At 27.0% G+C, this 17,425-nt stretch overlaps 3 protein-coding genes and 1 long non-coding RNA gene across 5 annotated transcripts; 2 read left to right on the forward strand and 2 right to left on the reverse strand.

Moving 5' to 3' along the window:
* Positions 1-8: 8 nt before the first annotated feature.
* Positions 9-3,435, reverse strand: LOC123258617. 2 transcript variants are annotated; one of them, XR_006508102.1, is made up of 3 exons: positions 3,344-3,435; positions 2,196-2,695; positions 9-473 (listed from the first exon to the last, which is right to left on the reverse strand). It is a non-coding gene; the product is annotated as an uncharacterized LOC123258617 (long non-coding RNA). The 2 variants fall into 2 exon arrangements; XR_006508103.1 differs by having other exon boundaries at positions 3,272-3,435.
* On the forward strand, positions 3,430-10,525 carry LOC123258613 (GATA zinc finger domain-containing protein 14-like). Its single transcript, XM_044718748.1, has 4 exons — positions 3,430-3,512; positions 6,913-7,248; positions 7,321-7,558; positions 9,492-10,525. The coding sequence occupies exons 1-4, from the start codon at positions 3,470-3,472 to the stop codon at positions 10,324-10,326; spliced, it is 1,452 nt and encodes a 483-aa protein (XP_044574683.1). The 5' UTR covers positions 3,430-3,469; the 3' UTR covers positions 10,327-10,525.
* A 751-nt stretch (positions 10,526-11,276) lies between these two features.
* LOC123258616 (RRP15-like protein) lies at positions 11,277-12,226 on the reverse strand. Its single transcript, XM_044718751.1, has 3 exons — positions 12,078-12,226; positions 11,557-11,944; positions 11,277-11,453 (listed from the first exon to the last, which is right to left on the reverse strand). Exons 2-3 carry the CDS (start codon positions 11,934-11,936, stop codon positions 11,285-11,287), a joined length of 549 nt encoding a protein of 182 aa, XP_044574686.1. The 5' UTR covers positions 11,937-11,944; positions 12,078-12,226; the 3' UTR covers positions 11,277-11,284.
* A 66-nt stretch (positions 12,227-12,292) lies between these two features.
* Positions 12,293-17,406, forward strand: LOC123258614 (serine/threonine-protein phosphatase 2A regulatory subunit B'' subunit gamma-like). Its single transcript, XM_044718749.1, has 6 exons — positions 12,293-12,456; positions 12,883-13,013; positions 15,565-15,951; positions 16,386-16,711; positions 16,813-17,154; positions 17,222-17,406. Exons 1-6 carry the CDS (start codon positions 12,411-12,413, stop codon positions 17,331-17,333), a joined length of 1,344 nt encoding a protein of 447 aa, XP_044574684.1. The 5' UTR covers positions 12,293-12,410; the 3' UTR covers positions 17,334-17,406.
* Positions 17,407-17,425: the final 19 nt, after the last annotated feature.

The following is a 17,425-nucleotide window of genomic DNA, read 5'->3' on the forward strand; positions in this document are numbered from 1 at the left end:
TTAAATAAATAAATATTTATTATTATTATTTTTAAATTAAATAGTTTTTTAATACCTTATAAAAAATAATTTTTAAGGAAAAATTGCTGTTCTTAAAATGATTTATAACCGACTATTTTTCAAAGGCTGTCATTACTAAAATCTAATCGCGATAAAACAAAATCTGGCACGGACGTGATTAATTATTTTCTACCAGCAATACTTGAACTATATTTACTGATAAAATTTCAGCAACTATCGAAGATATAAAAAAAAAAATCTGGAGCAAATTTAAATAAAATAATAAACTTAAGATTATTAATTATTAAATTTATTTTAGGACTCCAATTTAGGTAATAGCACCATCAACTTATCTACTGCGAATTTAAAATGTAATTATATTTAAGTGTTGGGTCACACTTTACAGTGATCGTGACAAGAAATCCAACTCCTTGAAACAATGACGTCAAACTTGGTTGAGAACTACGATACATCTATAAAAAAAAAAATATAAATACTACAGTACAGCGTGTAAGTAATTTACACTGAGAGAAAAAACTACAATTGAGAAAAAAAACATTCTTTATAAAAGAATTTAAATAATTGGAAATTAAAAAAAAATTTATTTATTAGCTGAAGAAATAAAAGTTTTTTTTACAGTAACTTTCTTGTCGAAAAAAAATTTTTTTTTAGATTGATAAATTGTGAATTTTAATCCAAAATTTATCAATTTAAAAAAAAATTTTTTCAACAAGAAAGTTAATGTAAGAAAAATTTTTATTTCTTCTACTAATAAATAAAATTGTTAGAAAATTTTAACAAATTAATTTCTTATTACAAAATTGCTCATTTTTTTTTTTAATAAATTTTTGCCCTCAGCGTATAAAATAATTCTAAAAATTACTAAATCGAATAAAAACTTAATTATCAATAAACCAAAAACTAGAATATTCAATCTCGTCAATATGCTTCGTAAAAATGTCAATTTATTAAACGGAATGTATCAAAATTTTTGTCTCTTTGTTAAAAAAATTCTGTTGAAATATTAAATAAAAATTACAATATCATTATGCGCTTACAATTTTCCAACTAAATAAAATTACCAGAATATAAAACGCTGCATATTGTCGATTGGAGTTTTTTGATAAATAAATAAATAAAAAACATTATAAATACAAAGGAACTGATTAATTTTAAATAAATTTCACTAAAATAAATATGAAAATTAAAGTAGCAGGTATTTAATAATTTTTAGAATTTTTTTAAGAAATAAATTAGTGCAAAAAAACTGACATGTAGAAATTAAAAAAAAAAAAAATTCAATTTTTTAGAACAACTTTATTTGTTAAATAAAATTAAAAAATGATCAAGTGTCTGCTAACTTTAATCATAAATTAATTTAGCAGATAAATAACTTTTGTAATAAATAAATTATGGCAAAAAAATGACATAGAAATTTTAAAAAATAAAAAATGCAATTTTTTTAAGTAATTTTTCAAAAAAAATTTGTTTGCTAAAAAAAAAATTAAAAAATGATTAAGACGGCTAACTTTAATTATAAATTAATTTAGCAGATAAATAATTTTTGTAACAAATAAATGATGGCAAAAAAAAATTACCATAGAAATTGAAAAAAATAAAAAATGCAATTTTTTTAAGTAATTTTTCAAAAAAAATTTGTTTGCTAAAAAAAAAAATTAAAAAATGATTAAGACGGCTAACTTTAATTATAAATTAATTTAGCAGATAAATAATTTTTGTAACAAATAAATGATGGCAAAAAAAAATTACCATAGAAATTTTAAAATATAAAAAATGCAATTTTTTTAAGTAATTTTTCAAAAAAAATTTGTTTGCTAAAAAAAAATTAAAAAATGATTAAGACGGCTAACTTTAATTATAAATTAATTTAGCAGATAAATAATTTTTGTAACAAATAAATGATGGCAAAAAAATTACCATAGAAATTTTAAAATAAAAATACAATTTTTTTAAGTAATTTTTCAAAAAAAATTTGTTTGCTAAAAAAAAATTAAAAAATGATTAAGACGGCTAACTTTAATTATAAATTAATTTAGCAGATAAATAATTTTTGTAACAAATAAATGATGGCAAAAAAAAATTACCATAGAAATTGAAAAAAATAAAAAATGCAATTTTTTTAAAAACAAATTTGTTTGTTAAAAAAAAATTAAAAAATGATCAAGGCTGCTAACTTTAATGTCATATAAATTTCTTCCAGAGAATAATTTGGGTAAATTTCAGCACGTGTATCAATCTGGCAGTGGTAAGGATCGGATGGTCTGAGCGGGGTTGTATCCTTGGATCTTGTACCCTAAAAAATATATGACAATCCTTCCCAATAAGTTGAGGTCACGTTTGTAAAGTAAAAAAAAAGAGGCATCCGTCCACAAATACAAGCCATATAATATAATACCAGAGAGCAGATACCAGGGCAGGGTAAAAGTAAGACGACCCCAGACCCCAGACAAAGTGATTACGTATATAGTTGGCGTTGCGCATTGGCGCAGTTGAGCTCTACACACCCCCGACATACATATCCTCGTGCTCAGTACGTGGGGGATATACCTTTCACTTTTTTATCTTCCTCGCGCCTTCGCAGTCGACATTCAGTTTTGATCTCGCGTTATCAAACTTACATTATCCAAGTCCGGGTCGCTTCATTCACCTGTTCTTAATTTTATTTCTTCATCGCCTGAAATTTATAATAAAATTATAAATAAATAATTATTATTTATCTGTTAATTATGAAGCTCAAAAAAATGATAGAAGATAAATTAAAATTTATTTATTTAACGACACAGAGTGTTAGTTTTTTTGTACCAAAAGACTTAGACAACTGTAAACAAGTTAGTATGTGATATTTGCACAATGTTTATGTCTGTTATACTGAAATTAATTTTTAATCGTCTTATAATAAGTTTGTAAACCCTAATGGAAATTTTTTTAATAACAAAACTATTTTATAAAATATCAAGCTTAAAATAACCACTTATATTAATACTGTACGTTTATCTTTTAAATTTATTCGCTCGCGAGGAAAATCAATATAGAGTATGTGTTAAAAATGGATCAAATAAACTCGCTCGCCCGCGGAATATTTTTGAATGATTTATTAATTTTTTTTTCTAGTTAAAATAATTTTTAATTAATATTTTATCTGTGATAAATATCTTTAAAGTGAACCAATCGAGTGATAAAAACGTAACATTTTATTGAGCAACAACAAATTTCTATTCTATTGAGTAACTATGTGATAATAAAAAATTACCTGTCAATAATTAATTTATCTAAACATTCGATGGATCGATTACAAATTATCTTGACTTAACTGTTTACTTACTCTTGGCTTAACAATATTCTTCTTAATGTTTCTATTAAATCACACCAGTAATTTTAATAATTATTGTTCATTTATGTTGGTTGTAGCCCGATGAATTACTGTGAGTGGTGGAAAATATTGTTTTGAATGACTCGTCCGTCGAATAATTTTCAGTACCCTAAAATAAAGCGTAAGAATTTTATTTTATTTATTAATTAATTAAGTACAATAAGATAAAAAAATTTTTTTGGAAAACCTGGGAATTTTTGTAACAAGAAATTTAAAACAATTTTATTTCTTAGCTGAAGAAATAAAAATTTTTCTCAGCAAATATTTTGGTAAAAAGTTTTCTAGATTTAAGGAAAAAAAACAATTTTAGATTGACATAAAAAATTATTAAAATTAATTTAGCATGTATTTAATAATTTAAAAAATTTTATTACAAATAAATTATGGCAAGAAATATTAGAGAAAAAAAATTGACAAGTAGAAATTTTAAAAAATAAAAAATGCAATTTTTTTTAAATAATTTTTTGGAACAAATTTTTTTGATAAATAAAATTAAGAAATTGTTAAGTGACTGCTACCTTTAATGTCATAAATTATGGCAAAAAAAAAATGAAATAAAAAGTTGATATGTAGAAATTGAAAAAAAAATAAAAAATGCAATTTTTTAAACATAATTTTTTAAAAAAAAATTTTTTTGTTAAAAAAATTAAAAAAATTGTCAAGTGACAGCTAACTTTAATGTTATTAAAAAATTATTTTTTTTTAAATCAAGAAAAATTTTTTAATCAACAAGAAAATTACTGAGAAAAATTTTTATTTCTTCACCTAAAAAATAAAATTTCCAACAAAAATTCTTATATTTAAAAAAAAAATTTTTTTCTCTGTGTATAAGTAAAAAAAAAAAGTTTTTAATTAATGAAAATTAAGTTAGCCGACATCTAAAAATTTTTATAATTTTTTTTTTATTAAAAAAACTATTACAAAATAATTAAAAAAAATTTTCATTTGTAAAAAAACTCAAAAAAGTGAAGTGCAATTTTTAAAAAATATTTTTTAGTTCTAATTTAATTATTAAAAAAAATTAAAAAATTAAAAATGTCGGTTAACTTTATTATTATTTTAAATAATAATTTCAATCAAAAATTAAAAATGTCGGTTAACTTTATTATTATTTTAAATAATAATTTCAATCAAAAAATTTACTCACTAAAAAAATTGAATAAAATAAAAAATTTTCCACGAAATTCCAATAGCTTCTGGACTTTCCGAGATGTTCATCATGTAAACACATAAAATTACAATTTTAATCATATATAAATTATAAAATAAAACTTTCTCCAGAGGATTTCAAAAGCAAACACAAACATTTACATTGGCACGTTGATTTAACAAGTATGATACATGTGAGAAGAAAGTAAAGGACTTGTGAGGCACCAACCTGACAATATTGGTTGAATAACAATTTATATGATAATTGTTGCGTTTAATTTATTACTTGTTATGTCACAAGTATTTCATTGAGTAACATCTGTAAATGACAACACCGAAGTTTATTTATTTTTACTGAAGACTATGTAATCACAAGTAGTGATTTGTGAAGATGATAATGATGAGTTGATGATAAATAAGATAATAATAAATAAATAAGATTCTGACATTAGACGGTCCGATCGACTTGCAGCTAAGAAAAACTACACTGAGAAAAAAAAATTCTTTTATTAAGAAAATTTTCTTGATACAAGAATTTATCTTCTTGAAAATTTTCAATAATATATATTCTTAGCTTAAGAAATTGTTAAATTGATTGAAATAATTTTTACTTAATTTAAATAAAGCTATTCTTTTGTTTATCTATTATCCAAAGATAAATATTGATGTTCTTCTCTTCAGAAATTAATAATTAATAATAAAAGAATATTTGATCGTCAGCGAGTTAGTTTCTTGAGCGAAGAAATTGTTAATTGAGCAAAAGTATTTTTTTTTTCTCAGTGTACGTCTCTTTCAAAATGCCTAATTTCGCCACTGCCACCTTTGAGCATTCTTTTATTGTATCTAGCATAGACCAGATTATTTACAGCATTATTTATATTTGTAAAAATGCTTGCCGTAAGATGGACGGTGTGGCTTAATGTATATAGAATATATAGAATAAGCGAAAGGAAATTTAGTATAGACCGGATAGCTCAAATGGTAGAGTAGCCGACATGTCTTCGGAAGGTTCTGGGTTCGAATCCCAGTCCGAGCTGTCTAGTAATTTTTTCTCGCATATTTTATAAACTCACATTAAAATGATCCTCTCCACATTCCTTTCTCAATCCTTTCCTACCAATATCCTGTTACGTGAATGTGGAACGCTTCGCGTAATAATTACCGTAACTCCTATACTTTCCCGCTTCACAGCATTATTTATATTTATATTTATTTAAATTTTCACAAATATAAATAATGCTGTGAAGCGGGAAAGAATAGGAGTTACGGTAATTATTACATGAAAATATTTGTGAAAATTTAAATAAATATAAATATAAATAATGCTGTGAAGCGGGAAAGAATAGGAGTTACGGTAATTATTATTATGTGAAAATATTTGTGAAAATTTAAATAAATAATGCTGTGAAGCGGAAAAGAATAGGAGTTACGGTAATTATTACGTGAAGCGTTCCACATTCACGTAACAGGATATTGGTAGGAAAGGATTGAGAAAGGAATGTGGAGAGGATCATTTTAATGTGAGTTTATAGAATATGCGAGAAAAATTATTAGATAGCTCGGACTGGGATTCGAACCCAGAACCTTCCGAAGACATGTCGGCTACCCTACTTTTTTTTTTTGGTTTGAAAAAGGTTATTTATTTTAAAAATATTCTCATTTTACATAGTTAAGTAATAAATACCTTATAAAAACTTAATAATTAATTTTGTTTATAAATATTCAAGTGGTCTTCTTATTGAAGCATCTCTCCTGAAAACTGTTAATTTTTAAATATAAAGCTTAGATTAAATTATAATTATCAAGTAACAATCTTTTAAATAAGTAATGATGGTAAAAAATAAAATTGTTGGCTACCCTACCATTTGAGCTATCCGGTCTATACTAAATTTCCTTTCGCTTATTCTATATATTCTATATACATTAAGCCACACCGTCCATCTTACGGCAAGCATTTTTACAAATATAAATAATGCTGTGAAGCGGGAAAGAATAGGAGTTACGGTAATATTTTCAATTCCTATTCCCTTGAGAGCTTCAAAAATAAAGCTTTTGAATTCTTCTTAAACATTGAGCTATCAGTAGCAGTTTATAATAACCCTATTAATTATCCAGTTTGGCTTGCTTGAACTTGAATTTGAATTTGAATTTAAATTTGAACTTGAATTTGATTTTACTCATATGTTACTTACTTAATTTATTGTATTGCATTGTACTACAATGTATCTGCTTAATTATCTAACTACACTATTTAATTATTACTCATTAATTATATTCTAATTTTGTATTTTTGCCATTCGGCTAAGCCTTGGCATATAAATCTGATAAATAAATAAATAATAAAATAAAATAAACAATTTTTGCAATTGCAGGAGAAATGACCGGTGATACGGGATTCGGTCTAGGTGTTGGAGTAGCAAGCGGCTCCGGACTTGCTGCGGCCCAACAAGGCCAGGGAGTCGCAGCTTTACTGGTGATGCTGGCCGTTCTCTGCTTTATATTCGCGTACTGCTGCTGGGGAGCTCCGTTCTGCAGGTCGTTGTGTCGCAGACATTGCTGCTGCAGGCTAGAAGATCCAGAGCTTGACACAAGATTTGGCAGCAGTGATCAGGCCATGGTCGCTACTCCGACAATTATTCTGCTGCCTCACGGAAGAATGCTGGTAGTTGATGGAAATATTTTCAGTCAGTTCCAAGCTGATACTACAGGTAAAATTTATTGATGATTATTTATTTATTTATGGGAGTTGTTAATTGTGTTTTTTAATTTTCTTTTTTCAGGTCTTGATCTGGTGGAATTGGGTGAAAATGTTCTGAGGGCACAACGTAACTCACGGTATGTTAATCGACACCACTTGTCGCACAATAGTCAAGGAAGCATGTTGGAAATGGATGCTGAGACACCAAGTAAAGATAGTATTGGCTCGGTTGGTTGCTTTCCACCACCGACTTATGAAAGTATTTATGGTAAAGATGAAGGTGACATGCCGCCATCATATTCTGATATTATTTTACACAGGTATTTTATTATTTTTATTGTTTATTTTTAATCATTAGACAGTAATTTATTTTTTTATTTTTATTTAAAAAAAAAAAAATATCTTTCATATTTTAAAAATAATTCCACTTGGATTAGAAGCTATAAAAATTTTTTATAAATTATTTATGATACTGAATTTAACAGACATCTAATAATCTTTTAGATTTTTATAACAGTTAAATTATAACGAAAAAAATTTAGAAAAAAAATATCAGGTAGAAGTTTTAAAAAAATTATAAGTCAGAATTTTTTATAATTATTGATTTGTTATGAAAATTTCAAGAATTATCAGATGTGTGCTAATTTCAGTGTCATAATTATTTGTGGTCATTTAATTTATTATTAAGCTTAAAAAGGTCTTACAAAATATAATCAATAATTAAAAATTTTTATTTATTCTAACTGTTAAAAAACAACAGTTTAAAAATTTTATTAATATTATTTTTAATTTTTAATCACTACACAGTACAATTTTTTATTTTATTACAAGCTTTATAAATTTGTATAGTAATTGTTTATAAATTATTTGTTGACCTTTAATTTATTTTTAAGCTTAAAAAGGTTTTACAAATTATAATCAATAGTTAAAAATTTTTATTTTAAAAATTATTATAATTATTATTCTGTGAAAAAAATAAGCAACAAATTTTGCATTTTATAATTATTATTCTGTGAAAAAAATAAGCAACAAATTTTGCATTTTATAATTTTTCTTAAAAATTTATTTTATTTTCATTAAAATAATAATAACAATAATATCTAAAAAAATTAATTAAAAATTACTTTATTATAATTATTGTTATCTATATTATTAAGAGAACAAGCAAAATTTAATGGCCAGTGTATTTATATGATAAAATGAGTTTTTATGGTTAAATTTGGTATCGTTGGAAAGGCTTTCACTTGGAGTTATGCCTTTTCAAGGTTTTATATCATTCTCACCAATAGTCAATTTATTATGATAAATACTTAGGCTGCATTCGAAAATGCTCTATCTCTAGATACATAATTAAGAAATAGCCCTGTATCTTGTGAACTATTGAAATTTTTAAAGATATAAGCTCATCCCGATGTTATACTCATCAAGACCTTTCATTTGAGTACCCACATCAATTTTTCATATATTTATATATATTATATAAGTGTATATATGAAAAATATATCAAAATGCATGTGGGTACTCAAATGAAAGCTCTCGATGAGTGTAACATCGGGATGAGCTTATATCTTTGAAAACGTAGATAGTTAAGAAAGTACAGAGTATTTTAACAAATATCTTGTGAACTATTGACATTTTTAAAGATATAAGTTCACCCCGACATTACAGTCATCAAGACCTTTAATTTAAGTACCCACATCAATTTTTCATATATTTATATATATTATATAAGTGTATATATGAAAAATATATCAAAATGCATGTGGGTACTCAAATGAAAGCTCTTGATGAGTGTATCATCGGGATGAGCTTATATCTTTAAAAACATTAATAATTAAGAAATGACCTTGTATCTCGTGAACTATTGACATTTTTAAATATATAAGCTCATCCCGATGTTACACTCATCGAGACCTTTCATTTGAGTACCCACATCAATTTTTCATATATTTTATATATTTATATATTCCACAAGTACGATATATATAAAATATATAAAAAATTCCATGTGGGTACTCAAATGAAAGGTCTCGATAAGTGTACTATCGGAATGAGCTTATATTTTTAAAAATGTCAATAGTTAAAAAAGTACAGTGCAATTTAACAAAAGTCATTATTTAATAAAGCAAAAATTTATTTATTTATAATTCACAAGTTACGGTAGTCACATAGTGACTGCAAGCTTGCTAGTTATTATTGTTATTATTATCCATTGAATAACTAATTAATAAAAATAATTTTTTGTTATAACAGATTTGCAAATTTACCATATGAAATAGATTTACAAGATTACTATAACGACAAAGAAGAAATAGAAATGCGTAGTCTTGATAATTGCTCACATATCATAACGAATCCAATGAACACTGTGACTTATCATCCCTACGCAACGATAACGTCCTTTTCGAGTCAGAATTTTTCACGTAATCTGACGAGGAATAACTCGAGGCACAATCAACCAAGCACAACGACCGACAGTTTTTACATTGAAAATGAGTATAATAATATTTACACAGTAAATAGCAACAACAACATAAATCATAATCACAACAATCAACAAAACACAAATGTAAATGTTAATGCAAATAATAATCACCCGACGACCAATCACAGAAATTTCTACGTAATGACCAACGGGAGCCTGTACCGTCAAAACGCATCACGTGGATTTATTTCTAACGAAGAGCTGCACAGACACTTTAGTGATACTAATAATATAAGTTCTACCTTCGATAATTATAATTCTAACTCTAACTCTAATTCTAATTCTAATTCTAATTCTAACGGGACGTCGTCCAATGAGACTTCTGATCCTCGGGTCCAGAGCACACAAGAGACAGTTGTTGACGTTAATGTTACTGAAAGGAGATCTGGCGAACGGGATGGAGCTAGTGCTGTTGGAGCAATTAATATCATCAGTTCTAATTCTAATTCTCATGCTAGTGCTAATACAAATCCACGCAATCATATTGATCCTGATGGTAGTGCTAGGGCTGATCAGAGACGTGATAGACACCGTGATATTGATATGGATGAAGAAAATAATAATTTTGTAACACTTGCTGATATTCGTGAGAGCCGCGTGTGATTTATAATAAATAAGCTGTATTAAATAATTATAATTTTATTGATTATAAGTTTAAATGTAATTGTAATGTACAATAATAAAAATTGCTTTTGATAGCAGAACGGCTAATGATAATTTAAAAGCCTCGGTTGGGTAATAAAACTTCGCGTTACTAATTCCAAAATGACGTATAAAAAAATTTTTTTTTCACTCCAACTAATCTAAAAATGTTTATAACATTTAGATCTGTAAGAAAAGTGAATAAAAAAATTTTTTTTGTACACGCCCTTTTGGTACTAAGACAAAAAAATTCTAAAGCCAAAAGGGCGTATCATTTTTTTTTAATCATAATTAATTATTAGCCTTAAAAAAAAAGTTATAACACTGGTAAAAATAATAACTCTTTTACTCAATTTATTTGAAGAGAAAATGTATTTGATTAAAGAAGAAAAGCACAGATTTTTGTAATATCGATGGTATTTTTTTTGGAACTGTGGCTGACGTACAAAAATGAATGGAAAATTTTTTTAATTGAGTCAAATACATTTTTCTTCAAATAGAATGTTACTGTTATTTAGGTTTTTTTTTTTAATTCAAATCTATATTCTTTTTAAATAAAATCAGTTAAAAGGTCATTATTTTTACCGGTTTTATAACTTTTTTTTTTTTAAGGCTAATAATTAATTATAATTAAAAAAAATGATACGCTCTTTTGGCATTAGTCATGCGACTTACTGAAAATTATTTTGCTGATTCGCCTGAAATTTTTATTATTAATTCCATTTAGTTTGCTGCAATCTAAAAATTTTTCAACTTGTGAAATTATGACTTACTTTTTTTTTATAAATAATTTTTTTTTCACGAATATTAATTCATGTGTCTAAAAATAAAAAATTGTATAAAATACTTGATTTAAGTAAATAATTAAATTAATAATAATTTTTATTAAAAATAAGTAGTTAAATAGTTACATTGTCGTCTAAGCCTTAACACTTTTAGTTCCACCCATAAGATGATCTAAAAATGTATTTTTGTCGATACTCTCGAGTACTTTTTCCTGTTTACGCATCAAGGGACCAGCTTCTTCTAACTTTTGATCTATTTCCATTTGTTGTTTGTACACTATATTGAATAATTGAACTACACCTCTGTAAAATAAAAATAAAAATTAATTATATTAGGATAATTAAATAAAAATACTGAAATTCAGGATAATTAAATATAAATACTGAAATAAAATTAATAAATTACTTTGTTGCTATTTTTTGTAAAGTTCTCTCGCGTCCACGACTCAGTACTGACGGTTTTATTCTCAAGGAGACACCTTTAGATTTTTTTTCCTTCTTCTCCTCACTTTCAGGCTTCTTGACTGCGCTCTTGTCATCCTCAGCGCCAGCCTCGGCCTTGGGTTTTATTTCATTGAGCTTTTTAGCACGAGACAACACCAGAGTTTTTTTTTTTTTAGGTTTATTTGTTTTTAATATTTTTCGAAACACGTCTGCTAGACCCGGGTTGCCATGGAACTTTGAACCTGGTACATACGTTTCTGCATCACTATTCTCAACTTCGGAGTCTTCACGCTCGTTGTCAGACTCCGAGGAGTTTTCTGGACTCGTTTCTTCAATACTCATTTTTGGACCTTAAAAAAAATTAATTTAATAGTTATTTTGATAATTTTTTTAATTATTTGTTTTAAATATTGTGAAAAGAAAAATTAATTGAAAGTCATTTTAATTTTTTATTAAATATTAAAAAATAAGAAAAATACTTACAGCCGATAATTACAAAACTTTAAAATGATATAATTATTAATTTATTATAAACTTTCTTTTAATAAATGAACTAAAATTAAAAATTGTATTTATTTATAAAATTCAAGCATGTGACCACCACGCGAGTGTAAATAAACTAATTCCAACCAAAATTTAAGGTTAACTTTTAGTTTCAAAAATTCCGCTAGAGGCAGTGGAGCCGCAAATTGTGATAAAATTACTAACAGCTGATATTGTTTACAAATAAATAAAAACCGATGTGCTTGCAACTTATTTGATAAAATAATAAGATTTTTTATAGTTAATTATTGAATTTTAATGTGAAAGGATGCAATGGACTTGAAGTCACTGCTGTTAAAATATTCTCAATCAAAACAAGGTAAGAAAAAAAATAACCATGTCATGGAATAAATAATTAATTCAATGAAAATTAATTGAGCAGATTTTTTATGATTTTTAGAAATTTAGTAACAAATAAGTTATGGAAAAAAAAATTTACAAGCAGAAATTAAAAATAATTAAAAATGCAATTTTTTTTAAATAATTTTTTGGAGTTAATTTGTTTGTTAAATAAATAAAAGTGAAGTTAGTCGACATTTATCATTTTTGTGATTTTTACAACAAATAAATTACTAGTAACAAAAAAAAATTACAACAATAATTTTTTGACACATCTACACGTGGAATTTTTTATAAAATTTATTTGTTAAAAAAATGCTAGAAATCTAATATCTAAGATTGCTAACTTAAATGTCATTCTGTCAATAATAGTCAATCAACTATTTGCATTATTTTAATTTTATAGTTGAAAAAGATCCAGCTGAGATAGAAAAAGAAGAGGATAAATATTTCCAGTCGTTTTACCGTCAATGGAAGGGAACGACAGCTGAGGACAATGATGCGACCTACAAAGTCATACCCAAGTTTTATTTCAAGGTATTTTATAATTTTCCAATGTGTAATTGTTGCCAACATATAATTGTTGGCCGGGGCGAAGCCGAGGTCGACAAACATGTGACAGATCAGACGGGTTTCTTTTAACTGTTAACAGGCGAGACCATCTTTTTCTCGCTTTGCTCTCACGGAGTTCAACGGAACTATCTCTGTCGCACTCCCAACAGCAGAGCAATTGCAGTTTCGATTGGTTTCACGAAACGAATGAAATTTTTGAAAAAAACGCTTTGTGGTGAAATAGTTTATTAAATTATCTATTATCTCTAAAAAGGTTTTTTCAAAATTTCCATTCGTTTCGCTAAGCCGATTGAAACTGCAATCACTGGTCTCGGCTGTTAAAACAAAAAAATATTTTTAAAAAATTTCACTTACAGTTTTTTAAGTTTTTTACAAGTACATTTTTTAACAATTTTTTGTTAAGCAATCATTTTTTCAATAAAAAAAAATTTTTAAATGTCGGCTAATTTAATTTTCATTGTCAAATGACCATTGTACGCGCGGCGCTCCGACAAAAACGCGTTTTTCTCGAAACTACTTTTTTTGAACTAGCGGGATCTATAATTTGCATAAAATATCAACCGATTCGCAACTTTTTTTTTTTATGCATTCGTCTATTCAGTAGCTATAGTTGCACGTAGGGGATTTTGAAAATTTTAATTTTTAAGATTTTTTAGGGCGGTTTGAATCCAAAAAAATGAGAAAAAAAAACGAAAAAATTTTTAATCTCGCCGTTTTTTTTTAAATCCAAATTTTCAAAATCCCCTACGTGGAACGATAACCACATGCATGCAGATTACAACTCAGTTTGGTTTTTTTGTTTTAGATAATTCGTTTTTGAGTTAGAGATCCCACCGAGGTGGGGGAAATTTTTTTTCTGCTCCACAAAAATGCTAACTTTGTAACAACATGATATTTTTTAATCAAAATTTAGGAGAATTATCTTCAATGTATACTTTATAAAACAAAAATAACCCGATCCCCAAATTCCTTTATTATCCCAGTCAAAAAAATTCCCGAAAATCATCTATTTTTTCTATCCTCACAGTGGCTATCTAAAAATTTTTCTTAATAATTTCATTGTTAAAAAATTTCCAATTTCAGTTAATTTCAGTGTCTTATTCACTTGAATTTATCCGTAAAACGATCGCACGATATTTATTGACTAATAATAGTAATATTAATCCGATAATTAATAATATAATAAGAATAATAATTAGTGGCTATCCCTTAATCGATATTATATCTGAGTACTTTCATAGAAATCTAACTATTGCATTGGTCCTCATGACGGAACTTTTGAAAAATTTTGCTATATTTCGACTCAGCTCGTCAAGCGGATTCAGAAAATGCATAAGGTTCAAAAGTTTATATATGTATGTATTTATATATATTAGGGTGTGCCAAAATGTAACTTCCGTGGAGAACCTTTTAAAATGGGAATTTTGAGTTCCACTTTTACCAGCAGCTGTGTTTGGGCATTTCCTGAGATATTTCGGGTTGAGAGAATTCATTTGATTATTTATAGGATTTTTAACAGGAGATTTAATTGGGCACTTTCGGCAAATTTTGAATTTTCACCGGAAATACCCAAACTAAGCTTCTGTTAAAAAATTTTATGAAAATCAAATACATTGTCTCACACCAAAATATATCAGGAAATGCCCAAACGCAGCCCCTGTTAAAAGCGGAACTAAAAATTCCAATTTTAAAAGGTTCTCCACGGAAGTTACATTTTGGCACACCCTAATATATATACGATATAATCGGCATTGTCTCTTCTCTAACTCTCGTAATTCTATACGGATCTCAATAAAACGTAACGTACTTATTCTTAGGACGATTTCCGAGGTTAAGTTCTAAGATGAGCCAAATCTGTCGATTAGTTTAGAAATGAGAGCAATTCAAAAATTTTCAAAAATCGAAAAAAGTTTTCACTTTTACCTTATTTCCATGCAATAACAATGGAACGCGACATCCTATCGAATTTCTGTAAATTGCATTTGAAAGCTTATTTAATAAGCTTCAATTTTTGTACTTATTTATTTCTCCAAATTAAATAGTTTAGGAATAATAGCAATTGAAAAATCGCAAAAATTTTCACTTTTACCGTATTTTCGTGCAATTATAATTGAACGTGATATCTTATCAAAATTCTATAAATGGTATCTGAAAGCTTATTAAATAAGCTTTAATTTGTGTACCTCATTATTAGTCTAGGCCAAAAATCACCTACTTTCTCAGACAGATTTAATGAAATTTTACTTTTGCATTCGTTTTGACGTCATTGTTGTTTAATCAGACAGAAATTTATTTTTTTTTTTTTTTTCGTATGCAAACCTAATAGTATTTTTATTATTCATCATGAAATCTACTTCCATTTCGGCTGCCGAATGGCCTTTTTTACTTTCCAAGGGCTGAATACTATTTTTTTTGTCCGACGAAAGCGGAAAGCGGCAACTTTGTTTAGCGCAGCGAGACGAAAGTTGCCACTTTCCGCTCGGAGGGCAAAAAACTTATTAATTTTTATTGATAGTTGCCGAGAGAAGATGAAATACTGCCTCAGAAGCTCAGAGAAGAAACCCGTGCCTTATTTCTGCAACGTAGATCCCGTCAATTGCTGGACAACAATGAATTGAAAGCTCTCTGGGTCTTGCTGGACAAGCACCACAGCCCTCCGCTCTCCGGGGACGAGCAGATGATCAACTACGAGGACTTTAAGCAAGTGGGAAAACTCGCCGGGGCCAAGTGTGCTCCTTATTTCACAGCTGTGGTATTTGCTAAGCTCCAACAGGGAGATCCTCATGGAAGAATCAGTATCATGGCGCTGTTCAATTATGTTATGAGAAAGGTCTGGGTCCATCAGACCAGAATTGGTCTTTCACTTTATGATGTTACTGGTCAAGGATATCTTCGTGAATCTGTAAGTTTATTAATTTGTTTTAAATAAAGTAAATTAAAAATTAATGACATTAAAATTAAAAATCACTTGATGATTTTTTAATAATATTTATCAAACAAATTTGTTGAAAAAAATTACATTTTTAATTTTTTAAAATTTCTACATGTTAATTCTTTTTTTGCCATAATTTATTTATATAAAAAATTATAAAAATTAATTGCATTAAAGTTAGCAGTCACTTGATTATTATTTAATTTTATTTAATAAAAAAATTTGCTCAAAAAAATTATTTAAAAAAAATTGCATTTTTAATTTTTTTAAATTTCTAAATGTCAATTTTTTATTTTTCATATTTTTTACCATAATTTATTTGTTAAAAAAATTCTTAAAATTATTAAATGTCTGCTACATTAATTTTTATAAACATTACTGAAAAAATAAATAATATTTTTTAGGATCTAGAAAATTATATATTGGAATTAATACCGACATTACCACAATTAGAAGGCTTGGAAAAATCATTTCACTCGTTCTATGTCTGCACAGCTGTCAGAAAATTTTTATTTTTCCTAGACCCGTTACGAACTGGCCGGGTCAGAATTCAAGATATCCTGGCGTGTAGTTTTCTCGACGATCTTCTGGAACTGAGAGATGAAGACTTGCCTAAAGACTTGCAAGAAGCTAATTGGTTTTCAGCTCCTTCGGCTTTGAAAGTTTACGGGCAATATCTCAACCTAGACCGTGATCATAATGGAATGCTCAATAAGGAAGAATTATCTGGGTAATTTTTAAGAGTTAATAATTAACTCTCGATAAAAAAAAATTATATGATAGAAATTATCCATTCATTTTTTTAATTATAATATAATTAATTTTATTTAGGTATGGAACTGGGACACTGACAGGAGTATTTTTGGAGCGCGTTTTTCAAGAATGCTTAACTTACGAAGGCGAAATGGACTACAAAACTTACTTGGACTTTGTACTGGCTCTGGAGAACCGACACGAGCCTCAGAGTCTTCATTATTTATTCCGTATTCTTGATATAAATAATAAAGGGTACTTGGACACTTTCTGCTTGAATTATTTCTTTCGTGCGATTCAAGAACAGATGACGATGCACGGGCAAGAGCCAGTTAGCTTCGAAGATGTCAAAGACGAAATTTTTGACATGGTTAAGCCTGCTGATTCCTGTAAAATTACTTTACAAGATCTTTTAGCATGGTAAGTATTTTTTTTTCTATTATTCAAAATTATTTTCAGAAAGTTAAAATAATTTTTATTATTTCAGTGGACAAGGTGATACAATGATTAGTATTTTAATAGAATTTCATGGTTTTTGGGCTTATGAAAACCGTGAAGCTATGGCTGCTGACACTGGAGAAGAGTCTTCTCATGTATAAAATTTTTAATTTATTAAAAAAGTATTTTTTTTTTTTTATTGGATTAAGAGACAACAGTCAATTTTTATCATAATTTTTGTAACAAATCAATT

Source organism: Cotesia glomerata, linkage group LG2 (genome assembly GCF_020080835.1).
Source record: "Cotesia glomerata isolate CgM1 linkage group LG2, MPM_Cglom_v2.3, whole genome shotgun sequence".
In the NCBI taxonomy this organism is placed as follows: domain Eukaryota; kingdom Metazoa; phylum Arthropoda; class Insecta; order Hymenoptera; family Braconidae; genus Cotesia; species Cotesia glomerata.

Excerpts from the sequence above, each read along its gene's own strand:
- LOC123258613 (XM_044718748.1), top strand. The coding sequence starts at position 3,470 with ATGACTCGTCCGTCGAATAATTTTCAGTACCCTAAAATAAAGC. Across the intron at positions 7,249-7,320 it reads GTTCCAAGCTGATACTACAG|GTCTTGATCTGGTGGAATTG; the intron begins GTAAAATTTATT and ends TTCTTTTTTCAG. Across the intron at positions 7,559-9,491 it reads TCTGATATTATTTTACACAG|ATTTGCAAATTTACCATATG; the intron begins GTATTTTATTAT and ends TTGTTATAACAG.
- LOC123258616 (XM_044718751.1), bottom strand. The coding sequence starts at position 11,936 with ATGAGTATTGAAGAAACGAGTCCAGAAAACTCCTCGGAGTCTGACAAC. Across the intron at positions 11,454-11,556 it reads TTACAAAAAATAGCAACAAA|AGGTGTAGTTCAATTATTCA; the intron begins GTAATTTATTAA and ends TTTATTTTACAG.
- LOC123258614 (XM_044718749.1), top strand. The coding sequence starts at position 12,411 with ATGGACTTGAAGTCACTGCTGTTAAAATATTCTCAATCAAAACAAG. Across the intron at positions 15,952-16,385 it reads AAGGATATCTTCGTGAATCT|GATCTAGAAAATTATATATT; the intron begins GTAAGTTTATTA and ends AATATTTTTTAG. Across the intron at positions 17,155-17,221 it reads TTACAAGATCTTTTAGCATG|TGGACAAGGTGATACAATGA; the intron begins GTAAGTATTTTT and ends TTATTATTTCAG.